The sequence below is a fragment of the Anolis sagrei genome, chromosome 5 (genome assembly GCF_037176765.1).
Source record: "Anolis sagrei isolate rAnoSag1 chromosome 5, rAnoSag1.mat, whole genome shotgun sequence".
Classification (NCBI taxonomy): Eukaryota; Metazoa; Chordata; class Lepidosauria; order Squamata; family Dactyloidae; genus Anolis; species Anolis sagrei.
The window spans coordinates 37,736,991-37,763,094 of NC_090025.1; the positions used below are offsets into that span (position 1 = coordinate 37,736,991).

The 26,104-nt window shown below is 37.9% G+C and overlaps 1 protein-coding gene across 2 annotated transcripts in view; it reads right to left on the reverse strand.

The window, feature by feature from the left end:
* The window catches only part of ANKRD50 (ankyrin repeat domain containing 50), a 68,810-nt gene that overhangs the window by 21,167 nt on the left and 21,539 nt on the right, over positions 1 to 26,104 (reverse strand). For both annotated transcript variants that reach the window (XM_060778960.2, XM_060778962.2), the window contains exon 3: positions 10,076 to 10,305. In XM_060778960.2, the coding sequence (XP_060634943.1) occupies positions 10,076 to 10,305 (230 nt within the window). The remainder of the gene's footprint in view (positions 1 to 10,075; positions 10,306 to 26,104) is intronic.

The window sequence follows — 26,104 nt, forward strand, 5'->3', positions numbered from 1 at the left end:
CATGTCAAGATAAGCAACTACATTGTAAACAACTGTGGCTATATCTCTAGAAGAAGGGAGTCTGGAATTCTATGGGGACTCCTGAGTGAAACCACTCTGGGGAGTCTATGAGCAACACTCAATTATGTCTTATTTGTAAAACATCCTTTCATTCTGTACATTCTGTGTGCCATGTTTGCCCTTGAGAGTGCCATGCTCACAAGTCATAAATCTTCCTAGGCAGTCACTATGAAAATCCCTTAAAGATGGGAGTGTTACAGTTTTCGATAGATCTATTTAAAACGTTAGAGCCCAGAAATCCTTGGATTTACTCTGGAATTACTGTTAGTCCTCAACTTTCCCTATGTTTACAGGTGCAAGACTCCTACAAAAGTGCTGAAACTGTGGAGCCCCCGTGATGCAATGGGTTAAACCCTTGCACTGGCAGGACTGAAGACTAACAGGTCACAGGTTTGAATCCGGGGGGAGTGCGGATGAGCTCCCTCTATCAGCTCCAGCTCCCCATTGCGGGGACATGAGAGAAGCCTCCCACAGGATGATAAAACATCAAAACATCCGGGCATCCCCTGGGCCATGTCCTTGCAGACAGCCAATACTCTCACATCAGAAGCGACTTGCAATTTCTCAAGTCGCTCCTGATATGAAAAAAAAGGTAAAACTGTGAAAAAAGAAACACATTTTTTAAATCTGAGGGACCACCTCTCTATGAATCTCTAGGTTCTTCAATGAAACTCCATGATCCATGTGTACTGACAGAAGTTAACTATAGAGTTCCACTGGATGACATATGTGGAGGGCCAACTCTACCTCTTTCCACCAGGAGGAAGATAGGCTCAGTTTATTTCTTCCCCCTCAAATTTCTGCCACAGTAGGACCAGAAATAAATCTACTTTGTGGAGAAGGTATCATTTCCAATTATCTTTAAAGGAGAAATGACCCCTATACCTATGCTGTACCAGTCAATTTGCTGCACAACACATAGGACAAGATGGCACACTTCTGCCATTTCATATATAAAACCAGACTGATAATTTGTTCACACTTTACTTTCTGGACCTAAAACAAGTTCAAGAGAAGGTAGGGTCAGCTGTGTGGCAACTAAAGCTCTGCCCTTCATAGCTTGCAGCTCTACCTCACAATGTCTCACCTGTGTAAACTGACACACTCTTTTTAATGGTTCTTCCTCTCAAGATTGACATTTGAAAAATAGTCTTAAAATTATTTAAAAATTGTTGGTGTTGGTGTCTACAACATAGATGGGCTGGATTCCCATAGGGACTGTATTTTGGAGGAGCATATACAAGTGGATGACAAGAATGTGGATATATGTAGACAGAGCCAGAAAGAAAGAAAAACCAAACAAACAACACAGCCACCCTTTTCCTGCAGTCCCCACCTACCAGGGTACCAGAGAAGTGAAACTTTGGTCTGGCAAAAGAAGTCTGAATTGATCAGTTTTAGGAGGCTTTTGAGTTCGGCCAAAGGCCACACTAACTCAGGTTGAGGCCCACAGGGTGCTCTTTCCTGATTGAGAAGCAATTTTGCAATTATTTTTCAAATTAAAACTAAAATTAATAAAACTGAGTCTGAGTGTTAAAAATATGTTGGACGAACATCTAAAAATAACTTCCTTTGAGAAACTTGATACTTGGCAAGCTAGCATAGTCACGATAACTTAATAGCCTCAGGTATTTTAGAGCCAGACATTTATTGAAGATGTTTGGCTTTGAGGCCCAGGTGGTATTTTAATACCTTCCTGAAATTTTGTAATTGTTACAAACCTAAACATTGAAGTAAAAAATGTATTAACCTGTGTTAATTTCAAGTGACACCTCTTAGATGGTATTTTTCTTATTTATTTTGATTACAGCATTTCAAACTATTATAAGCAGCTTAATATATGTTGTCATAAGTGGAGGATGTGTAAGAAGTAGTCGTTTAAGTCAGTTCTGATTTATGGCGACCCTAAAGCAAACCTATCACTTATGGTTTTTGGCAGAATTTGTTACAACAGAGATGAAATAGTATGATTTACCCAACATGTCCATGGATGAGCAGTAAGCAAAATAATTGGTCTCTCAGTAAGCAAAACAATGTTTCCTAAAACAAAATATTTTAAGACGCACTGACATTTACCTAATGGCACAAGGTGCCATTTTATCCTCCTTGTAACCTTCTGAGGTACATTTGATTTATTTATTTATTTATTCTATTTATAGCCTGCCTTTCCTTACCCAAAAGGAGACTTGAGGTGGCTTACATATAAGGCAATTATTCAATGCCTTACAAACAAACAAATTCCAATACCATTGAAATTCAAAACAAATTAAATTAAAAGTATATATTAAGCATTTAAAAACATTACATTCAATATAAATCACACCATCCATTGACAGATTAACAGATAATCATGGCCCAAAGTGACCAAAATGAGGATTTAAATGTGGGTCTTCCCATTCTAGTCTGATACTAATTCAAGAGCCGACTACATTATCTTGTATGTATGTGCATTTTGCGGGGAGAGTGGATTACACTGGATATCCCACAATCCTTTGGAGGCTACACTGTTTTCTTGCCTGACAATCACTGTGCTCCCTCTATGGTTGATTCTGCTAGTGCAAGCTATAAAGCCCAAGTGAAGATACAGTGCACACTGTAAACACATTATTACTATTATAAGTAATTATTTTCTCTGCAGATAAATATTTTGAGATCCTCATATAGAAAGCAGCATATAAATATTTGTAATAAACAGATGAATAGAAGAAATTATGAACTACTATAAAACAAGACATAATAAAATGCAAATACTAGACGGTTGAGTTTTTGGACTAGGGCCACGAGCAACCTGCAGCCTGAATGCTACCTATTTATCTTCTAGATAAACCAGAGTCATCACTACATTGCATACTTTGTTAAAGAATTAAGTAAAAGTCTATTCACATAGCTTAAAACTGTTTTTCTATTCTCGGTTTGCTAGCAATTTAAGCCTCTTTGATACTCACACATTGAAGTCAAAGTAGCATTTGCCATTTTATCCTCGTAACAACTTTCTAAGGTACATTACTGGCAAATCAATGTAATCTCCCAGCATCATTCTGTAAGACTATTTCAGAATGCTTATAGTGAAGTTCCAGGAGCGCAATACAAACAAATAGATGTCACAGATAATTCCTTGTACTTTGGACTCGTTCCATTCAGCTTGTCCTCAGTTTTTCTCACCACAATTACAACACATCATCAAAGGCATTGAAAACATATTATATAGACCAGGCACGGACAAACTTCAGCCCTCCAGACATTTTGGCTGTTAGGAATTGTGGGAGTTGAAGTCCAAAATACCTAGAGGACCAAAGTTTATAGATCATGGGGAACAACTGTCTGTGAGCTAGGGGTCAATTTCTATCTGGCCCCTACAACGATCCCAAATTCTACCTTTGTCCTATGTAATCCCTCTCAAAATAGTAATAGGAAGTGATGTCAGAATGGATTCTCAGTTCACTTTTTGCACTTAGAAATGCAAAGTAATTGCACATGAATGCCTCAAACTCCCTTACACCATGCTGAACCATGAAATAAATTATTTTCTAACTGCAACCATTTTTTTTAAAAAAATCATATTGATATTTATTATTAGAGGGGAGAGTGCAAAAGAATGCACATATATGCATACTTTGCAATATACATGATTTGAACTTGTGTATGTGTGCAATGATTTAGAAAAAACCCCATTAAAATTAACCTCAGAAAAGGACCCCAAGGTGAAAAGTCTAGCTTCTCTAATCTTTCTCATTAGTGGTTAATATGTTCATGGAAAATGTGGAAATTGAACACGTCATGATCACACCATTAGGTATTCTTTATCTCCAAAGACTCAACAAAAGGTGTGAAACTCTCTTACAAAAGTTCACTGGCTTGTCCATTAGAGGCTCTTCTTTTTCTACCTCATCAGATCACATGTACAGTATAGCTCTGCATATGCAAAATGAACTTTTGATGGTGTGTGTGTTGTACTTTCATTGTGCTTTCCTGTACTTTGTTTTGAGTCTGTGCTGTGACTCATCTCAGGTTTCAATTTGAGAGAAACACAGGATAAAATTAATGAATGAATGAGTAAATAAATAACTGAAATGAAAGAAAACCTATCTGGAAAATTAACATGAAAGCACAGAGTTGGGAGGTGAGCAGGTCTTGACTAGCTGCACCTTCACAAAGAAACCCTGTTCTGGAATTTGGTAATCTTAAGTAAACAAAATGTAGGAGAATCCCTATTCCTGCTGCTCCATCATTATTTCTACTTATTTCCCAAAAAGAGAGTCTCTTCTAGATGCGTATAGATTACCTTGGGACTTACAAACCCTGAAAACTGTTTTTAATTGTGTAAGAGCTACCCAGAGAGGAAGCACTTCTCTTTAGCTTCTCAGTATGAACCTTATATCTATGGAGGATATATTCCAGACCCTACACACGTACTTGAAACCATGGATAATAGCAAACCCTTTATTTTGACTCTACCATAGATTTATAATGGAGGTTGTTGTGAAACCCATGAACATTTTTTGGAGTGTGGGCAAGTGAAACTTTGAATATCAATGGATTATTTATTTATTTAAAATATAAATATACACATCATTAAAATCAGTTATATCTACTTTAAAATCAGCTGTTTAAAACTATCTCAAGACACCATGGTGGCTCTGATCAGCAGAGTAGGTTTCCTATTATTGCCTCATTGCACTGCCCCAAAGGCTGTACAAATTAACAACATAAGTTGCTGCCTCTATGTTCCAATTTTTGTGTGTTTATTGTTACAGAACACCTAACCAGAGGTTCTATATTTCATTTAACGGGCTCCCAAGTCACCTCAGATTAATTTCAGAAAGATTAGGAGCTCCTGGTGGTGCAATGGGTTAAACCCTTGTGCCAGCAGGACTGCTGATTGAAAGGTTGCCGGTTTGAATCTGGGGAGCAGGATGAGCTCCGGTCTGTCAGCTCCACCTTCTCATGCAGGGACATGAGAGAAGACTCCCATAGGATATAATACATTTGGGTGTCCCCTGGGCAACGTCCTTGCAGACAGACAATTCTGTCACACCAAAAGCGACTTGCAATTTCTCAAGTCACTCCTGACATAAAAAAAACACACCAGGTGAGAAAATCAGTCACTGAAACTAGATAAAAAGGTAATGATTAATTAGAAAATGATAGGATTTCATTTTAAATTTAAGTATTATTATTTTTTAATACAGAAAGTTAAATTTAAATCCTAGAAAAGCAAATTAAGCATATACCTATGATCTGCTAAAATATAATCACTTTCTCTCTTACAAAGCAATGAATAAAATATGTTAAGAATTATACATTAGGTCATATAGATATTGAAATGAATTCAGCTATGCCCATTTTTACAAGTATGTATACTCCCTACAAACATTTTCTTTTACATCTCCTCTAAATAAACTGAACCTGCCCTGTAACCAACTGCTTACTTTCTTCTGGAAGTTCTGGACTCTCCGCTATATCTAAACAAAGATACAAGTGCTAGCATGTTGACTATAAGATTAGTAAGAGTCTTCAATTGTTAGCTATTTTTTTGTTTCTGAGATGAGGACAGATTGAAAAAAGGCAGCTGAGTTTGGCTAGATAAGGGAGAAGCTTGAGGTGTGCAACCTCTAATACTTATTCTACAGTTCACCTTGAAGAAAATCAAATTTGGACTGCTATGACCTGAAAGGCAAATAGTGTGTGTGTGTGTACACATGTGTGCATACACATGTTTCTGAGTGTACATGTAATATTATTATAAAAAGAAATCCTTGTAAGGTTTTGTGTGTATGTATGTGCATGCGCCTTCAACTAACCTGTCAATTTATGGTAAATTCATGAATTTCATACAGGTGTTTTAAGGAATACTCAGGGTTGGTTTTGCCAGTTTATTCTTCTGAAATAAAATCTATTGCACTTGGTATTCATTGGTGATATCCCACCCAAAGACTAATGAGAGTTGACCCTGCTTAGTTTCCAAGATCAGACAGGGATCTGGTGCCTATAGGGTATTTAGGCCATGGATTAGTCACTTATAAATTTACTCTATTTTCTTGCACATATTTTGTGTCTAGATCAGTCATTTAATATATATTTTTTATTTTCAAAGTCTGCAAAACATTAAGAGGAAACACGATGCAAACTAGTCAACCAAAGTGCTGAATATTAAGACTAGTGTTTCAGAACCTTGGATAGCTCCTTAAAACTTTGAATTGCCACTGGCACCCATTCAGCTGATCAGATAATCACTGAGACCTCAGAGGTTTAGAACAGGGCATCTACATGTTAATATCAACACAAGACTTATAATTAAATCACCAATTAAAAGTCATAACTCAGTTATATTGTTTCCTGAGTGAGAAGATTATTTGCCCTACTAACATGGAAGCCACCAACCACCGAAGGGTCTGAAAATCATTCTGCTCTCTTTCTGCAAAGTTGTACTGTAACAGAATTTATCAGCTGCTCATATATAGAGAGGATAGACATAGGTTAATGAGGGTAGTGTAAACTACCAAATTAGCCAATTTGTTAGATGCATGATTACAATTAAATACATCCAAGTTTTATTTCTCTTATCATTGACTGAACTGTCAAGACTATGACTACGGCATGGGGAGAAAGCTTTTCAACCCTTCAATCCCACCCCCTCTGGTGGGGTCATAAATATTTCCCCTTTCTGAAGCTGACACAAACCTTCACTCGTTCAAGTAACCTATCATTACTTTAGCTCAAAGGGAAAGACATCAAGGAATTTCTAGAGGGAATGAAAACACAACCTGTTGTACTAGACCAGGTTTCTTATACCTTCAGTAGTATTCAAATCACTGCCTCAATACAAGTAGGCTTTACAAAAAAGCCAAGAATCCAGTTTTCATGCTTCTCTGCATTTCAGAAAAATCCCAGAACAATAGCAGCAGAGTGATAAAATGAGCTCACAATTCAGCAGAAACTGGATAAACAAGTTGTAAAAGATTCCCAAAAGTCTTTGCTAACAATATGTTCTCATGAACAAATACAGTTACACCCATGCAATGAGCTTGCAAAATGCAGCTTTCACTCGCCCAAAACAAGGTAACAAATCCAATTTTTAGGGAGAAGAAAAACCTGGTCATTATTATGAAATGCAGATTAGTCCAGGCTCTATTCTGGCTGACAAGTGATGGAAACTGAAGACCATCGAAGACTAGAGAATGGAATAGACAATTCAATTTCCTTTTTGTTACAGACATGTCAAATTCACCCTTCTATAGTTTCAAGTAAATGCTATGGAATGCCCTGGAGATACATCATAAGATAACACAGCACTTATCTCTGACAGAACCTAGTTGTAACACATTATAAAGTAATGTTATTATTATTACATTGTCATGAAACAAAGAACAACGATAGCCTTTCCTAACAATAAAAATCTGCTTCCAGGGTCCTCTGAAAGTCGCACAGACTGCCAAAATCTAGAAACAATAAATCAGAAATGTTTGGAATTCACCCCTGGTTCTGAAAAACTGATTTATGCTAAGCATCCACCCAGAAAACTATTTAAAAGTTTACATCAGGGATGGATAACATAAGGCCTGTGGGTTATATGTAACACTGCATCCCACTTTTGTGGCTTCTGAAGTCTTTCAACTCCCCTCAACCCCTTTCTACACACACTTCAATTTTAGACGCAATTTTCCAACATTTTTTGCTCCCAAAGCATACAGAAAGCTCCTACATATATGAAAACAAACAAATTACCCAAAAGCGCCATAGAACCTTCTGTTTTGATGTATGTGCCTTCAAGTTGCCTGCTGACTTAGGGAGACCTCATGAATTTAATGGGGTTTTCTTAGGCAAGGAATACCCAGAAGGTGGTTTGCCACTGCCTTCCCCTGAAACACAGCCAACAGCTTCTGGTATTCCTTGGTGGGCTCCCATTCAAGTCCTAACCAGCCTTGACCCTCTTGGTTTCAAAGATCAAACAGAATTTAGTGCCCTCAGGGTATTAAGGTTAGGAATCCTGTATTAGTCCCACAGATCTCCATTTTCCACAAACATAGCCAACAGCTTCTGGTATTCCTTGGTGGGCTCCTATTCAAGTCCTAACCAGCCTTGGCCCTCTCTTAATTTCCAAGATCAAACAGAGTTTAGTGTCCTCTGGGTATTAAGGCTAGGAATCCTGTATTAGCCCCATAGATCTCTATTTTCCACCACAATCCCTGTTGTCATCTTGAGAGGAACTGCAGAAACAACCAGGGACAATGGGGAATTCTGGTGTAGCAGAGAGAGCTATGGGACACAGATATTATATTTAAAGACAGAACAAAAACTCTGTCCTCCTGGACTACTTTATAGGAAGAAGGTAAAGAATAATGAAGAAGAAGAAGGTTTTTAAGATCAAGTCAGAGTGCTGTGAATTTAGCTCTGACTATATCTTCAATAAGTTTTTATGAATTCTAACTGTGAATTTTAATACCATTTATATTTTATTCCGTTTTACCGTTTGTATATTTGTACAATTTAAATTGTATTGAAATGCTTTTAATGTAAGCCGCTTTGAATCTCCTTTACAGAGAGAAAAAGAAGGGTATAAATAAACATACGGTAATAATAAACATAATAATAGTGCAGGAACTTAAACCTTGTCAGGTTGATATTCACCGCCTTGAGTCCCTTTGGGGAGATAGGTCCCACCCCCATCGCAAGCACAGTTGGTGGGAACGAGAGAGGGGTCTTCTCTGTGAACAGCCCCTCCCCCAAAGAGATAAAAACAGTTCCCTCTTTAACCTACTTTTTAAAACAATTAAAAACTTTCTTATGTGCTCAGGCATATAAAGACGAGGCGTAGTATGTTATATGGACTACTCATCCTGGCTGCTGGGGGTAGTTAATTTTATAGTTAATTTAATAATTTATAATTTGAAATTTTAACCATATTTCATTTGTCTGTTCTCTTAATGGATTACTGTGGAATTGTAAATGGTACATAATGATCTTATTTTTGGTTTAAATATGGATCTATGAAGTTTTGGGTTGGATGGTTATTTATGTGTTTTTTTTTCTTATTTTGTACAGCATTGAATGTTTGCTGACTTTGTTGTTCACTGCCCTGAGTCCCTTTGGGGAAATAGGATGGTACACTTATCCAACCTTTGCTCATCCAACATTCTGTATTATCCAACTCAGTCTGCCTCCCACCCGAAATAATGTCCAGGGTGGGAGAAAGAAAGAACATGTGTCTGTTTTGGTGCTAAATTCATAAATATAGTAATTACTACATAACGCTACTGTGTACTGAACTGCTTTTTTGTCAGTTTGTTGTAAAACATGATGTTTTGGTGCTTAATTTGTAAATTCATCATGTAATTTGACGTTTAACAGGTTTTTCCTTAATCCCTTATTCTTATCCAACATTTTCGCTTATCCAACATTCTACCGGCCCGTTTATGTTGGATAAGTGAGACGCCACTGTATATAAATAAAATATTATTATATTAGGATGGTATATAAATAATGTTTTATTATTATTTATTATTCAGGACAATCATAAAAGTACACATTTTCTGTATCATTACTTTCTATTCCACTTTAATGTATGTAAAATATGTTTTAAAACACGTGGCTTCATTTTCTGTTATTATCTAAACAACCAGATGAATAACCATGAAAGATCATGCTACATAAACCAGACTATAAAGTGCTGCTTGAGTCAGTTGTCCCTCTTCCCCTGTTTTTATAACAAGTTTTGAAAAGGAACATTACAAAATCTACTCTATGTACAGGAAACACCATTAATTACATTAAGACACCAGGAATGTGGAAATTCTTGAAAGAAGTAAAACATTTCTTCATTTTCAAAAAAAGGTTTTGGGAGCAAATTCATCCAGAGCTTGGAATTATAAATCCCAGAATTTTCCCACAAATCCCAGCATGGGCCAGGCTGGCTTATGGATTGTGTGTCTTCTTCCAATAAAAACCCTCCCACCCCAACAATTGGGATTCCATGTGAACATATAAAAGTGAATATAGTTGTGATTTGTATACTCACCGGTAAACATTTTTGTAACAGTTTTGCTCTGTTTCCGGGCAGAGCACAGGAGCAGCAACCATGGAGGAAAAAACTCATAGTGACTAGCTAGAAGCTCAGCTATAGTTCCAGACATGCTTGTAGATGTTTGGTCGCTTTCTGCAATGTTACAACCTTCATCTATTGAATCTACGAGAAGGAAGAGACTTTGCTGGGGGGCCTTGGCTCCAAGAAGGGGAAGGAGAATACATCTGTAAAAAGTAAAAAAGAAAAAAGAATAGGGTTGTTACACAGAAATATACACTTTCTATTTCTACATCTTTTGGAATTATATTCTATGTGGATCTGGATTCCTGACCATTATGCCTGTGCAGTGGTGCTTGTACATACGCAGAAATTGGTGCTAGCTGTCTAAACTACTGGCTCTCCACAATAGCTTATCACGGACATGTTGGCTGGGTTTTCTGGAAGCTGAAGTCAAAAACATCCGGAGAGCCAAGGATATTCCACCCTCCACCTTATGCACTAAAACAGACGAGGGGAAATGCTTTTCCTGCCATTGTTAGCAATTGCTGGCCTCCTTTCAAACTGTGTTAACGTTTGATTCAGCCCTTTAGTTTGTCAACATTGGGTTCTGTTTGTTTAATATTAGGTTAAGGTGTGGAGAACAGCTACATTCATATCTATATTATGGACATGCAGCTACCGATGATGTTACAGTAAACACAGGGATTTAATGTCAGTAAGAATGTGATATGTATGTATCATAATACCAGTAGCGTTATTATTGTAATGTGCAGCACTGGCTACAATTCCAGTAGCAATTTTATATATCTGACAGTTCTCCAATTGTCTGGAAACTCTCCACATCTGAAGTTTATGGAAAAGAACTGCAAGCTCATGGTATCCTTTGGCTACTCCCACTCATTTCCTTGGCCTGTTGGATGAGAAGCTAATAATGCATGTTGCCCTTCTGAGATAACCCAGAACTACAAAAAACTTCAAGTAATTAACTTGAATGATCAACAGTTGAATTTGTTCCACCATTCAAATTATTTAATCCTTTAAGTAGCAAAACCGAGGTTGGAATGACCTGAAAGTGACTCATCTCACTTATACTGCATGATAATAGTAGCCTGCTTAGATCCCTTACCCAGCTTTACCCCAAAGTGGCAGTGGAAAATACCCTCTTTTAGGAAGCATCTCTCTCTTTCTTTCTCTCTCTCTTTCATGCAAGGACACACATGTAGGTGTATACATTTTAATATATGAATTTTACTTATTGTTTTATAATGTGTTTTTAACTGTGTTTTGCCCTACTTCAAGCCACGAAAAGAGGTGGGTAAGAAGTAAAATAATAATAATAATAATAATAATAATAATAATAACTACTACTACTACTACTACTAGTACTAGTAGTAGTAATAGTACAAACACAGCTGTACAGAATCTCTGTCACTGTAAATCACTTGGTTGTATGAAGCAGCCACTACGGTATTTAAACTCAAATTGTTCCTTGTGCGAGCACCATCAGAACCGAAAAACTCACACAGAAAATCTGGACAAGTCCTAATATCACAGTTCTTTTCATTGGCAGAGCTAAACATTGGTGAGATAGAGCAAAAGCAAGCCAGAGTCACCATAATACACCTAAAGTGTGCAGTAAAGAAGTGAACTCAGATGAAATCATCAGTGTTATTTCATCACAGGATAAAATATTTTACACCAAAAACCTTGGACATAATTCATCTCTGATTATGATACTAAACTAATAACAATGCAAAATCAAAAAGCATAAATCCACCCAAAAATAAATATAATAAAATAACTTAATTTTTAAACCCCGCCACCATCTCCCTAAGGGGGATTTGGGGCAGCCCACATGGGGATCAGCCCAATCACAGATCACACCCACCACAAAAGTAACACAAATGGATAACGACAACTTAAACATTTAATGCTAAATATCGTAATAGCCTCCACCAAATTTAGTGAGATGTGTTACAAGGTTATGGAACACAGTATCATTGTGGTAATCTAAAATCATGCCGTAAGGTAATTTTTTGAAAGATCTAAAGTTCTGATTACTCAACATAACTATTGAGATGAATAATGCTATAGTACTACTATATCCTTAACAAACAGGAAAAATATAATCAGCATAGCTAACATTTGTACCATACCAAAGAAGTGAGTCACTACCCACTTCCAGTGATACAGACCCATTGACAGGCCACATGAATGAAAGACCCAATGTATTGTTAAAATGTAATTTTGTTTTGGTAATTCATCTACTATGTTTTCAATAACATGTTTTCTTGAGGACCTGTATTTATTTTATTTATTGTATCAGAAGCAAACCAAGGGTGCAGTTGTAATGTACTGTATTTTAAAACACAGAGTTTTAAAACTTGACATTATACTAAATGTCCCCTGACCAGTAGTTGGCCACTTGAAATACCTCTGGTGTTGCTATAAGAAGGTCTTCCATTGTGCATGTGGAAGGGCTCAGACTGCATTGTAATAGGTGGTCTGTGGTTTGCTCTTCTCCACACTCGCATGTTGGAGGATCTGTATTACACATTTTATTTGGCTCCTATTTGGGAGTAATTGGTCAGAAACAGAATTCCTACACTCTGTAAGCTAAGATCGAGATGTGAAGGCATGGGGAAAACTCTGAAAAAAAACCAGGAAATCATTCCTCTCCCTTTTCTGGAAAAATGGGGGTTGGGTGGAGAAAAATGGATTATGCAGTACTTTTTAAATGACAGATAAATTGCATAAAACATATATTATCCTTCCCTCAAATTATTTCTAGGAACTATGTAACAGAAACACTTTTATTATGGAAGACAATGTACATCTTTCATTTCAATTCCTAGTTTATGTTTTCTTTTATCAGTTTCTTTTATGAAACAGAGTGTTTTGTGTTTACTTGAAACCATGGATGACTAGATATGACTAATGTGCATGGTTTTACTGTTTATATTTGCTTGTGTTTTTTTTTGCTTCCTTTTAAAAACCTGAAAGAAGAAATTTCTTACCATTGCAAATCTTGCAACTCCATTTGTAAAAAAATAGTATTTTTCAAAAGGAAACTGAATCTCATTATTCTTGGATAAAGTTTTACTATACAAAACACTATGATCCTACGCAAAACAAGATTATAATATCTTATGTTCTTAGATTAACAATAGGGACTTTCAGTCTGTAATATGTGGTAATATTTTCTAGAGATAACAATTTCTCCCCCAAAACAGGGAAGAGAATTTGAATTTATTTCCAATGGCTTCAAAATTTTCAGTAGTGTTGCATCTCTGGTTAAAAAAGGAGCATGGTCTTTCAGATTTAGATGGACTGCAATTCCCATAATCCTTCACTATCAGTTATATTTGCTAGAGCTCATGGGAGCTGTAGTCTAACAACATATGGAGGCCAATAGTTTCACATCACAGATTTAAGTCACTGAAAATTAATAGGTAAACACTATTAAGAAGGATATTTTGAATGCAATTTTCCTGCTCATGGGACGGGATGGCCCATGAGGTCTCCTCCAACTATATGTTTCTGTGATTCTATTATTTTAAGGATACTACATTCAGAATTGAGGAGTTTGCAGTTCTAAATGTGGTATCCTTAAGCTGCTGAAATCATTCCATGCAAGCTGGACAGCTTTTACAATCAAAACCAGGTTGTTATCCTGCCTCCCCGTCCCAGCATCAGAGCATTTTGACTGAGGTTTTAAAACACAGATTGAATTCCATCAGCAAAAAAGGAATGTTATTACAAATGCATTACAGCTACTGTCAGTTCCCCAAGGTCACAGTGTTATGCATTACAACAGAAGAAATCACATAGTAAAGAAAACCCTCTAAGCCTTTGCTTGAGTGCATCCAGCAGCTCATTTTCTAACCTCCAACTGCATTGTGACCTCAGGCCTTTACAGTGGATTCCTCAATAATGCATCTGTTCTTGCAAGGAAATCGTCTTTTGGAGAAAATAATGTTTTTTGTTTTTTTTTTAAAAAAAAATGCCATCTTGGTTTCAATGCTGAATGAACTGTTTACTCCCCACCCTGTTTGCATCATATAAATATTTTGGCTCCCTTAAGAGGTAGCTGTCATCTTGAAGGCTCTGCTAGGTCTTGGAAAATAATAATAACGCCTAGAAAATAGGGCAGACAGTAGGCCATCAAACCAAATTATGTTCAAGTGGGAGGGGCGGAAAAGATTTGTAGAGTGAGGGTAAATGGAATGAAGGCTGAGGTTACTTGAAATATCACCATCTCCACAAAGCTCTGGCTTTTTTCAAAGAATAAGAAGTATCTTGAAAGCTGCTGAATCTTATTGCTGTTGTACTCATAGCCACACAATATTTTCCGGGACCCAATGCATGTACTGACAAGTCCCCTTCACTTTTTGCCACAACAGCTACAGACTAGCATCAGGGAGCTATAGTGTGTCTCTGTCCAATATGCAGGGCATTAGCCCTTGACCTCCTGCTCAAATTTGGTTCAAAAGCACTACAAAGGACTTCCAAGATATTAGCCTTGAAGGTACTACAGATGATTAGCACCTGGACAGCCAACAGAAGGCCATCTTCTCCACTATGGTAAGAGGCAGTGTATTTTGATTTAAACTGTATTCATTGTTTCCATGCTTGCTCTGTTCAGTTGCTGATCAATTCTTCTGTGTTTGCTGTGTGCCATAGGAAAGGGTAGGAAAGGTTAAAGGGAAAGGCAGTGGGTGGGGCCATGCAAATATCACACAAGGAACCCTGGGGTGCCTGCCTGTGGTGGAGGAAACATGTCAAATCTAGGATGAAATTCTCCCCGACTGAAAGCATTCCTTGGGTGGTAGGCCATAGTGTTTGAGGAGGACATTGGCAGGGTTTGAGCTACATGTTCATGGTGCTCTCTATAACCTCTTCAGTGCCTCTGGAGGCTTCTCAGCACTTGGAACTATAGCCTGTTTGTGGAGGTGGGAGACTGTCTGTGTAAGTGGACACTTCGCCACATACACACATACACATTTTCACTTTTATTATGTGTATAGGTATTATCCCTAGTCTTGCATTTTTTCAGAAATGGCTGCATCTCACAGGGATTTTAAATAGTGCTGTTTATTACAGTGCTAGGTGCTTTCCAGAAAATCCCAAATTGGAAAATATATATTGACTTGATTTAGTACTGACCCTTGTGATCTCTTCAACTCTATGATACTAAGCAAAACTTTTACATCACCTGGTAGCACGTGAGCATTTGGACTAAAATATTTTTCATACAGTGAGTAGAGTGCGAAATTAAAACTGGTGGAGTTGGTTTTAAATCCCATTATGTCATGAGACTGTAAAACTAAAAAACACTGTTTAAGTGGAGATCCAGCAAAGTGTAGTCCTCAAAGAGGGTTGATGTTAGAATAAAAACATCAGGCTCAGGAAAAGAGATATGTCATTGTTTTCCATGTTTGTTGAAAGCAAATGAATACTAAACACAGCTGTTAAAGTTGATGTTATTACTTGATGCTGATTGATAAGTATATTTACACTTTTTACCCCCTATCTTTACAAATCTCTCTCTCTCCCCCCCACCTCTCTCTCTCACATACACGCCACATAAATAATATTATTGTCAGCACACTAAAAATCTGTTATAAATTTTATCTTACTTAATAATTTACAGTCATCCCTCCATATCCATGTGTTTTGCATCCACAGATGCAACCAAACACGGTTCAAAAATATTAAAAAAACAGAATTTCCAAGTATAAACCTGTATTTTGCCATTTTATATAGGTGAATCTGTTTAATATGCTATTGTATATCATGGGACTTGAGTATCCACATATTTTGGTATCTGTGATGGGAGAGGGTGTCCTAGAACAATTCCCAGCAGATACCATGGGTCCAAGTGCAAAATATTTTGATGACTCAGAAAAATCAAAGTCATTTGGTATGCAATTGTTCTGTAACTAGAGCCATAAGGAAAGGCAGGTAAGAAATAATAGAAATAATAATAATAATAATAATAATAATAATAATAATAATAATAATAGACATCCAGTTATTGCTATGAATGTCTGAGTTTGTTTTTTCAAGAAACCCTGTTCAGAAACATACGTGACATTTTGATGAAGGATACTTCAGATAGTAGGGCCATGCTCTCATGGAATCTAAGACATTGGGTATGACCTATGTGATTTCTCTTCTGTAGCATTCAGGGAAACATTGGAATCTACCATGAATAATAATTCTTGAAAGCATGGAGGAGCGATCTACTCTATAACAGGGAAGGCAACTGCAAGTTTGGTAATTTAACAGACTTGGTAAGACACCTCTGTTTTCTTTACTTCCTGTTTCTCCAATTCTGTAAGCAAGTTTGATTCTGTTCAAGAGCTTTAGATGCGGTTAGGAAGTTATCTCTATTTTCTATTAATACTCTTTTGGTTCAGCAAAATAAATAAGCCCTCTGGAGGGTTCTCTGTTACCACATGTTTCGCCCTTCTCCCAGCATAAGGACAGTGCAAGCAGCCCCATCTTTATGCTGGGAGGAAGGCCCAAGGAAAAAGGCAGTGGGTGAGAGCTCTCTGACATCGCCTGTCTTGCCCTCCTCCCGGCATAATACCGAGAGGACAACCTGAAGATTGGGGGAGGAGGATCGGGGTAGTCGCCACATATCTTGTTTTCCTCCTGGCATAAGGATGGAGTGAGTAGCCCCATCCTTATGCCAGGACAACCTGAGGATGCCTTGGGCCCTCTCCCAAGCCCTCCCCGCTCCTGTGTCCATTCCACCCAGTGTGCCCATCCATCTCTTGGCCCAGTCCAGCCCTCCTGGCTGGGCCCACTATGAGGCTCCAAGGCAAAATTTGCCCATGTCTGATGTAGAGTCAATTCCCCACATTTGTGTAGACGTAATGATTTGTGGATTTGATTAGGAACCTTTAGGTCATCCAGAATGATCTGTTTCTGTCACAGAAGTGCACTAGAGTCCTAGAGAGAATAACTCTAGGGTCTTTGGTGTGATTTGTTGGGCCTTCTCGATGATTCTATGGTAACATTCTTGCAGAAGTATTACCATAGGAGGATTAGAGATTCTTAGGGATGTGTTCTTACCAATTAGAAATAGTGGTTTTCAATTTGCAGTTTTCTCACTTTTGCAGGGTTCTGCAGCCCTAGCCTAAAGAAACGTGGAGGGCTAACTGTACTCCTCTAAACAATGGCCTTGCCATTTGTGTTTGACACTGCTCCTTAGAAAGCACAAATCTCAAAAAGTCATGCTTCTCCAGAGTAGGGGGAACCACCTCAGCTGGGCTGTTAAGATTGTTTGGCCAAATGTTAATTTAAGCTTACAAAAACTTATTGAGAAATGCAAGGAAACTGACTTTGTATTGTTCAATCGGCCTATTCAGCTCCTTATTTTATCAGAATTCCCAATTCACTTTCACACAGAGAAACACCGCCTGTGTAGAAATCTTGAGAAGCTTGCAAAAGTTAGCTCATGAATGTCTGGATGAACAAGATTTATTGTTAAAAATGCATCTCTTCCATCCTAATGCAAATATATTTCATACGAACAAGGAACAGTGTACAAAAATCTGCATAGAATTTAATGTACTACTGCAATAAAAGGATTTCCCTTGACAGATATAAAAGGAAGTTGCAGACAATGGAGGAGTAAAGGTTTTTACATTGAAGACTTACAGAAAAGGCATAATAATAATGTATAAGAAGCCTAAATTAGCACTACTCCCTAACAGAATGTAAGTGCTACCAGACCCACTTCCTCTATTGACTGAACTACCTTTTACATATAATTTCATTAATTTCATTGACATAGTCCTTGAAAACATGAAGACAGGATACGTGAAACCACAGAGGAACTGTACAAAGTCTGGACAGCCCAACAAAGGCCTTGTAGTTATTCACTGGAATTTCTTATTCCGCTGAAAAGTGCCTTGCCTACATCCCCCATTTCCTCTACAACTACACCAGACTATGCTTCATTCACCAGGATCACTAGATTGCTTTTGTAGTCTAATTTCCGTACTACTAGAAAACCGGATACTAAATTATTTAGCCCCCAAAATACATGACCTTACACCGAGTGCTATTGAATTACATTCCATTTCTGTTATTCCATTCCATGAGGTCATCCCATTCATCCTGCATAACCTCCCAGTGTCTCTTTATATTAACAACAAGTCTTTACAACTGCATCTGCAGACTTCACCAACATCCTACTTCCCAACCAAAGTCATCAGTAAAAATAATAAAATAGGTCTGTGGATTGATAACCAAATGAAAGTAAGTAATTTCTTCAGCTAAAATTCACTTTTTAACACTCACTCGTGTTCCTTTGAGGACTCTTTCTATGCTATTGCTGTGCTGGATTGATTGATACATACACAACACATATGCAGAATTGTGATGAATACACACTGCCCGGTGTTATACTCTTACGTATCTTGAATTCCAATTTTAATATTACTCGCTTTCTACTGCCTTTAATTTACTATGAATACTTGAGTGTAATTCTAGAAATATTAATCAAAACTTATCCAAAAGTTAATGTGAGTACTGTAATTTAACTTTTATCCAAAAAGAAAATGAAAGAAAAAGAAACCAACTCTTCCTCAGAGTAGAACAGTGTTTCTCAACCTGGGGGTTGGGATCCCTGGGGGGGAGGGGGGGTGTCAAAGGGGTCACAAAGATAATGAGAAAACATGGTATTTTCTGTTGGCCACTGGGGTTCTGTGTGGGAAGTTTGGCCCAATTCTATCATTGGTAGGGTTCAGAAGGCTCTTTGATTGTAGGTGAACTATAAATCCCAGCAACTACAATGACCAAATGTCAAGCTCTATTTTTCCCAAACTCCACCAGTGTTCACATTTGGGCATATTGAGTATCCGTGCCAAGGTTGGTCCAGATCCACCTGTGTTTTAGTCCATAGTGTTCTCTGGATGTAGGTGAACTACAACCCCAAAACTCAAGGTCAATGCCCACCAAACCCTTCCAGTATTCTCTGTTGGTCATGGGAGTTCTGTGTGCCAAGTTTGGATCAATTCCATTATTGGTGGAGTTCAGCAACTACAACTCTCAAATGACAAATTAATTTGACTACCCCAACAGTATTCAAATTTTGGCATACTGGGTATTTGTGCCAAATTTGGTCCAGAGAATGAAAATACACCTGCATATCAGATATTAACATTACAATTCACAACAGTAGCAAAATTACAGTTATGAAGTAGCAATGAAGATAATTTTATGGTTGGGAGTCACCACAACATGAGGAACTGTATTAAGGGGTCACGGCATTAGGAAGGTTGAGAAACATTGGAGTAGAGGAATAAAAGATCAGAGCTTTGTCTGTCCCTGAAGAACCTAAGAGAAGCACCGATCCCCTCTATTCTCATAGCCTCATTGGCACTTTTTCACTTTTTTGAATGTCTGGGTGAGCAAATGATGGTGGAAGCAGTCAAGGGTAGTTGCCCCCTGATTTGATAGTGCTTTTGCCTTTCTGCAAAATCATTCTGTATTTTCTAAGCCCTGCCCATACCTGGCTCTTTCTCCCATGAATTGCATAGCCACCATTTACTAAGGTTCCTCCTCATCTATCCAGCCTCTGGGGTGAGCACGAACAGTTATGTCTGTTACAATTTTGTAAGCTCTCTGGCATTGCTTTTTTTGCACTTTACATCCATCGTCACACGCTTCTAAGTTTTACCTTTCACTAATCTAAGGTTCATATCAAAATCTATGATTTTGGGTCCTAAAACATTGACCTTCGTTTATACATGAGTATACACAAGTAGGTCTGAGTCTATAACAACTTTTGCAATTGATCTCTTTATTTTAATGGGTCAGTACAATATCACTAAAACAGATATATCCAGATTTTACTCAAATACAAGTTCACAGGTCTTGGTAAGTTCTGTGGACAGTTAATATTTTTTTATTAAGGCTCTGTTCTTTTGTGAAACAAACCAAAGATGGATGAAATCAAATGAAGTAAGAATTTTATACTGTAAGCTGACGAGTTCAGAGTGTTTCTGAGTTGTTCGCCTACACACCCTTACCTTGGAAGAAACAAGATGAACTGGGGCAGAACCACATTATTCCACCACATTAACCCTGGTCAGATTATGTTGACAGATCAAGAGGAAGAAAAGAACAAAGCTTTTTTTTTCTTTTTTTGGACCCCCCCCCCTTTTTAAAGATTTCTGTGCCATGATCTGCAACAAACGGAGAACATTTCAAAATCTGTAATTATATGATTCCACTTTCACTGTCATTCCATTGGTACTCCATGACTAAGAATTCTAAATAAGCTGCGAACTCTAGGATTCCACAGGATGCAGCCATGGCATTTAAAATAGAATCCGAATGCCTTTAATTCGCTAATGTATAAGTCCCCTGAAATAAAACACTCATGGATCACCACTTCTGCCTCTGGATATCTTGATAAGGCAACCACTGTACAGGGAGGTCAAAGGCTCTCTAGCAAGGGAAGATCCAGACCATTCTAGAACTCTTAGGACACCCTCCCAGGACAACAGAATGTCACTTAGCTTTTCAAGTTGTATGACACATATAGGATTAATCTGAGATAATAATTTGCAGATAAAGACACTCATCTTTTAATGACTTCTAACATTCTGCATGGTTTCTAATAGTGTCAATACAATGAAAAATAGAAATGCTTGTTTTTTTTTAAAAGAGAACAACCTAGAAGTTATGAAGAGCAGGTCAGTCTCTCTCTCTCTCTCTCTCTCTCTTTCTCTCTCTCTCTCTCTCTCACACACACACCCTTCAATTTATGCAGAATACTGCATTTATTGGTATCCTCTTCTTTTTCAATAGCCATAGCCAAGATACACTGGGAACTTAGTTCAAATAGATCACTTTCCTCTTAACATGTTCATACTTGGACTCTAAATACCTTTGCAGAAGCATACGAGAAGCTTGGCCTCTCATTGAACATTGAGAAAACCAAAGTGTTCTTCCAGCAGTCACCAGCCAATCTTTCTGAAATGCCAAAAATACAGCTTAATGGTGTAATATTATAAAATGTTGACCATTTCTGTTACCTTGGCAGCCACCTCTTCACCAAAGTCAACATTGTCACTGAAATACAACACCACCTGAGCTCTGTGCGTGCAGCATTTTTCCGAATGAAGCACAGAGTGTTTGAGGACTGGGACATCCGTAGGGATACCAAGGTGCTTGTTTATAAAGCTATTGTACTCCCAACCTGGCTATATGCCTGCAAAACGTGGACTATCTACAGGTGTCACATGCAACTCCTGGAAGAATTCCATCAGCGCTGCCTCCGAAAAATCCTGCAAATCTCTTGGGAAGACAGGCAGACAAATGTCAGTGTGCTGGAAGAAGCAAAGACCACCAGCATTGAAGTGATGGTCCTCGTCTGAGCTCTGCGAGTGAAGTATTTTTCCGAATGAAGCACAGAGTGTTTGAGGACTGGGACATCCATAGGGATACCAAGGTGCTTGTTTATAAAGCTATTGTCCTCCCAACCCTGTTATATGCCTGCGAAATGTGGACTGTCGGCAGATGTCAAACTCAACTCCTAGAACAGTTATATCAGTGTTGCCTCTGAAAAATCCTGTAAATCTGTTGGGAAGATAGGCAAACAAATGTCAGTGTGCTGGAAGAAGCGAAAACCACTAGCACTGAAGTGATGCTCCTACGTCAACTCTGCTGGACTGGCCACATTTTCTGAATGCCTGATCACCGTCTCCAAAAGCAGTTACTATACTCCCAACTCAAGAATGGCAAAAACAATGTTGATGGACAAGAAAAGAAATTTAAAGATGGATTTAAAACTACCCTTAAAAACTGTGGCATAGACACTGAGAATTGGGAAGCCCTGGTCCTTGTTCACTCTAGCTGGAGGTCAGCTGTGACCAGCAGTGCTGTAGAATTTGAAGAGGCACAGATGGAGGGAGAAAGGGAGAAACGTGCCAAGAGGAAAGCACATTAAACCAACCCTGACTAGGACCACCTTCCATCTGGAAACCGTTGGCCTCACTGTGGAAGAACATGTGGGTCAACAACAGGGCTTTACAGCCACCTATGTACCCACCTGCAAGACTTTGAAGTCTATCATTCTCGGCCTGTGGGGGGTAGTCTAAGTAAAGTACTTGGACACTAATAGAGTAAGAGTAACCATGGAATTTCAGTGCTTACCAATTCTATTTATTTTGTAATCCCTTTTTAAACATACTTCTCTTTCTTTCATCCTTTTCCAGATTAATAACATGCTATATCCAGGTCTTCCAAGTTTTCAAAGGCCTATAATCTATACTAAAACAGTAAGCATTCATATAGAAGTAGACTCTACTCTGACATGTGCTAAAACTGTAAAATTATAGAAAAGATAACATTGTTCCATTTATGGTAACATGCACTCCAAAACTAAAGCATTCCCCTTATTTGTTCTGTTCCACTCACGAAGTACTTCTCTAGATCATAAAACATCCTAAATCAAGGAAAGTTCTTTTTCTATATACCATCTTGATTTATGGCCACAGCAGCTTTTAGCACTACTATATATGGCAGCCACATCATCCTTCCTAGCATTTGATACTCTCTCTGTATGTGCGTGCTTTATGTTGAAAAGATTGCCCAAGATTTCACTTTCCAAATTGGCTCATAGCACAGCAGTGTCAGAAACAAAAACTTGCAGTGAAATATGAAGGACTATTGAGAAAGGAAGATATATCTCTTTGCACAGATACATAAACATTTCTACAGTTGTGAAATGTTAAGTTTTCAACAAAGTAAGCCAAGTGCAATGTTAGTTCCAACTAGAGTAGACCCAATTAAAAAATGGAATTTAATTATTGCTCATGTAAGCACCCTAAAAGATGTATTCTTTCCACACTGTTAGCAAAACTGAGACTCAAAATTTGCTGTTCTAGAGTTAAAATAGCTTTTGAGCCCACTGGCATACATTTCTAACATATATGTCGCCTGCAAATTCCAGATATGGCCTGTTGTTGAACCATTTGACCTTTAGGAAGCTATGATAAGCATTATTTGGATATTGATTACAGACTATTGCTTCTGTTTGTATTTGATAGTTATTATCTGATTACACTTGGAATCACTGAATATTGTCTATGGCAGGGGAAGATTGGCAAGAAGCAATTTACTACTTTGTTGTCGTGTGTTTTCAACCACTACACCATGGTGACTCTAAATTTCCTACTATACCATATAAATTGCTAATAAAATATATTAAAAACAGTTTTTCTTCCACCATTCCATTGCTTTTCTAGCACCCACCAAAGGTTAGAAGAAAATTTTAGCCTAAGTGTGAAATATGGATGTCTATTTTCCTCAATTCCTACCCTGATTGTTACATGACAGTGTTCTTTGTATCTTGATGGATATTATAACTTGAACTGTCTTCATACCTAACAACTGCTAAAAAAAAGTTGTTATCCTCTCCGTGGTCTAAAGTTTCAGTATGAAAAGGATTCCAGCTCTGAAGTCACTTAGAAGTTTCAAGACAGAAAGAAAAAGAAAACTTCAACTCTCTAAACCTTACTTCATATTTTCCTATGTACTTGTGACATTGCTTTTTGTATAACAAACTTACTCTGCTAAAAATTAAGCCACACCTTTTTAAACTTGGCTGCATTCACATAAGTTAAACCACAAATCCTGGGTTAATAAACCACAATGTGAATGAACAGCATTCTAATGTGTGCAACCTGTTTGCTCCCACTATGCCCATATGGATGAATAAATACAACAGGAGGGGGAAAGATTTATCCTTTGGTTTAATGCATGCAAACAAACACAAAGATACCACAACCCTGTTTTAAAACTGGTTTATGAAGCCTAGTTTGCTTGACTGAAATAAGCCATGATGCTAGGTTTACACATAATAGAAATCTATCATCTTCCTTGAGCTGCAGTGGCACAATGTGCTGTTGAACTGCTGACCTAAAGGTTGGCAGTTCAAATCCATGAGACAGAGTGAGCTCCCATCTGTCACTTCCTGCCAACCTGGCAGATCGAAAATATGCTTTGAATGGGATTTTCCTGCTTCTTAGCAGGGGGTTCGACTGGACGGCCCATGAGGTCTCTTCTAACACTATGATAGTTGCAATTCATGGAGTCAGGTTCCCTGCTTAGTACCCCTCCAGTGAAAAAGGCTCTGAGTCCTCTAGGGGAGAAGGATAGAATATAAATAAAGTGTATTATTATTATTATTATTATTATTATTATTATTATTATTATTATTATTATTCCTAGTTTGTTTAACTGCTAACACAAGGTGGACCCAAACAGAATTCATGGACTAAGTTGCACTTCATGGAGTCAGGTTCCCAGTTTAGTAATCCTCCAGCAAAAAAGGCAAAGAAATGCTCCAAGCAATCTTGCCAGCCACACAACCAGGAGGTGACAATGCAGGCTCCTTGGCTTGAAAATGTAGAAAGCACCTCAACAGAGCCATAGATGACCACCACCTCCAGAAGCCAGAAATGAAAGGAAAAGCCTTTGCCTTTGTGTATTTCATTGTATTGTGTATTGTAAATGCACTGAATGTTTGCCTATGCATGCAAATGCTGTAATCTGCTCTAAGTCCCCTAGGGGAGAAGGGAATATAAATAAAGTGTATTATTATTATTATTATTATTCCTAGTTTGTTTAACTGCTAACACAAAGTGGACACAAACAGAATCCATGGACTAAGTTGCACTTCATGGAGCCAGGTTCCCAGGTTAGTCTTATGTTCAGACTCAGCTAATGTGTTCATTATACATTTTCCATGTCTGCATACTGTTATGCATACTTTTCTCCTTCTTTCTAAACCTTTAGATTTTGGGATATTGCAAACATTTCTCCATGTATAACTGCAATTCACCTTTACACCTTCAGCCCTAAACAAATAGCTTCTTTCTGCCATTCATTCTCCTGCTGTCTCAAGTCTTTTTCACCTTCTAAACAGTAGTAGGTCATTAAAAAATGACTCAGCCCAGTGCCAAAAGTGGCATATATCACACCAACACTGTTAACTAAATCTATTTCAGAATTTATGACTGCCTTTTAGTTTCACCATTGTTCTAAGAAAAGAAAGGAGTTTTTAAATAGTATGAACCCAAGATTGCTACTGTCATCACATATTTTATATTGCAATTCCTCCCAGAGGCACTATCAGATAGATAATGCAAGCTGTTCTTCCAAAGTCCCAGAGGCCTGGTTACATATCATCTACAGCAGGGGTGGGCAATGTGTGATCCTCCAGATGTTGCCAAGCTGCCATTTCCAGCATTTCTCATTACTAGCTACAGTTGCCAGGCCTGCTGGGAGATGTCGTCAAACAACATCTGGAGGACCAGGTATGTCACATCCTAATCTTCTGTTAAAATGCCACAATACTACAAAAAGAAGTATAAATTAAAAATATTTAGCACCTCTAGATTGTGTTTTAAATTGCTTGTAGCTATCTAAACAATTAATGATGGGAGGGAGCCCAAGAAATTACGTCCTATAAACTAAAAGGTTCTAGATCATTGTTTCTCAACCTGTGGGTCCCCAAATGTTTTGGCCTTCAACTCCCAGAATTCCTAACATCTGGTAAACTAGCTGGGATTTCTGGGAGTTGTAGGCCAAAACATCTGGGGACTCAAAGGTTGAGAACCACTGTTCTAGATCATGCAAACAAGCTACATAAATACAGGAATCTCCTCTTTATAGACATTTGCCTTTCAATATATGGGAAATGGTAAGACTAGCTAATAAATAATAATAACTAGCCTAAAAGGCTAATAGATTGCTTATTCTCCAATAAGAGTATCCTGAGATTCCAATACTTAGGAAGAGTGTTGATGGAGCACAAAGGCATTGGGGAGTATAAAAGACATGACTCACCTAACGGTTTGAATTATTTCAGACATATGATACATTATACAAAGAAAACTATAGCTAAAAATGTAGGTTAATCACCATCATTTAAGACTGCAGGTTATTTATCTATGGTTCCACACAGTGCTTCAACATAACCAAAATTACAAA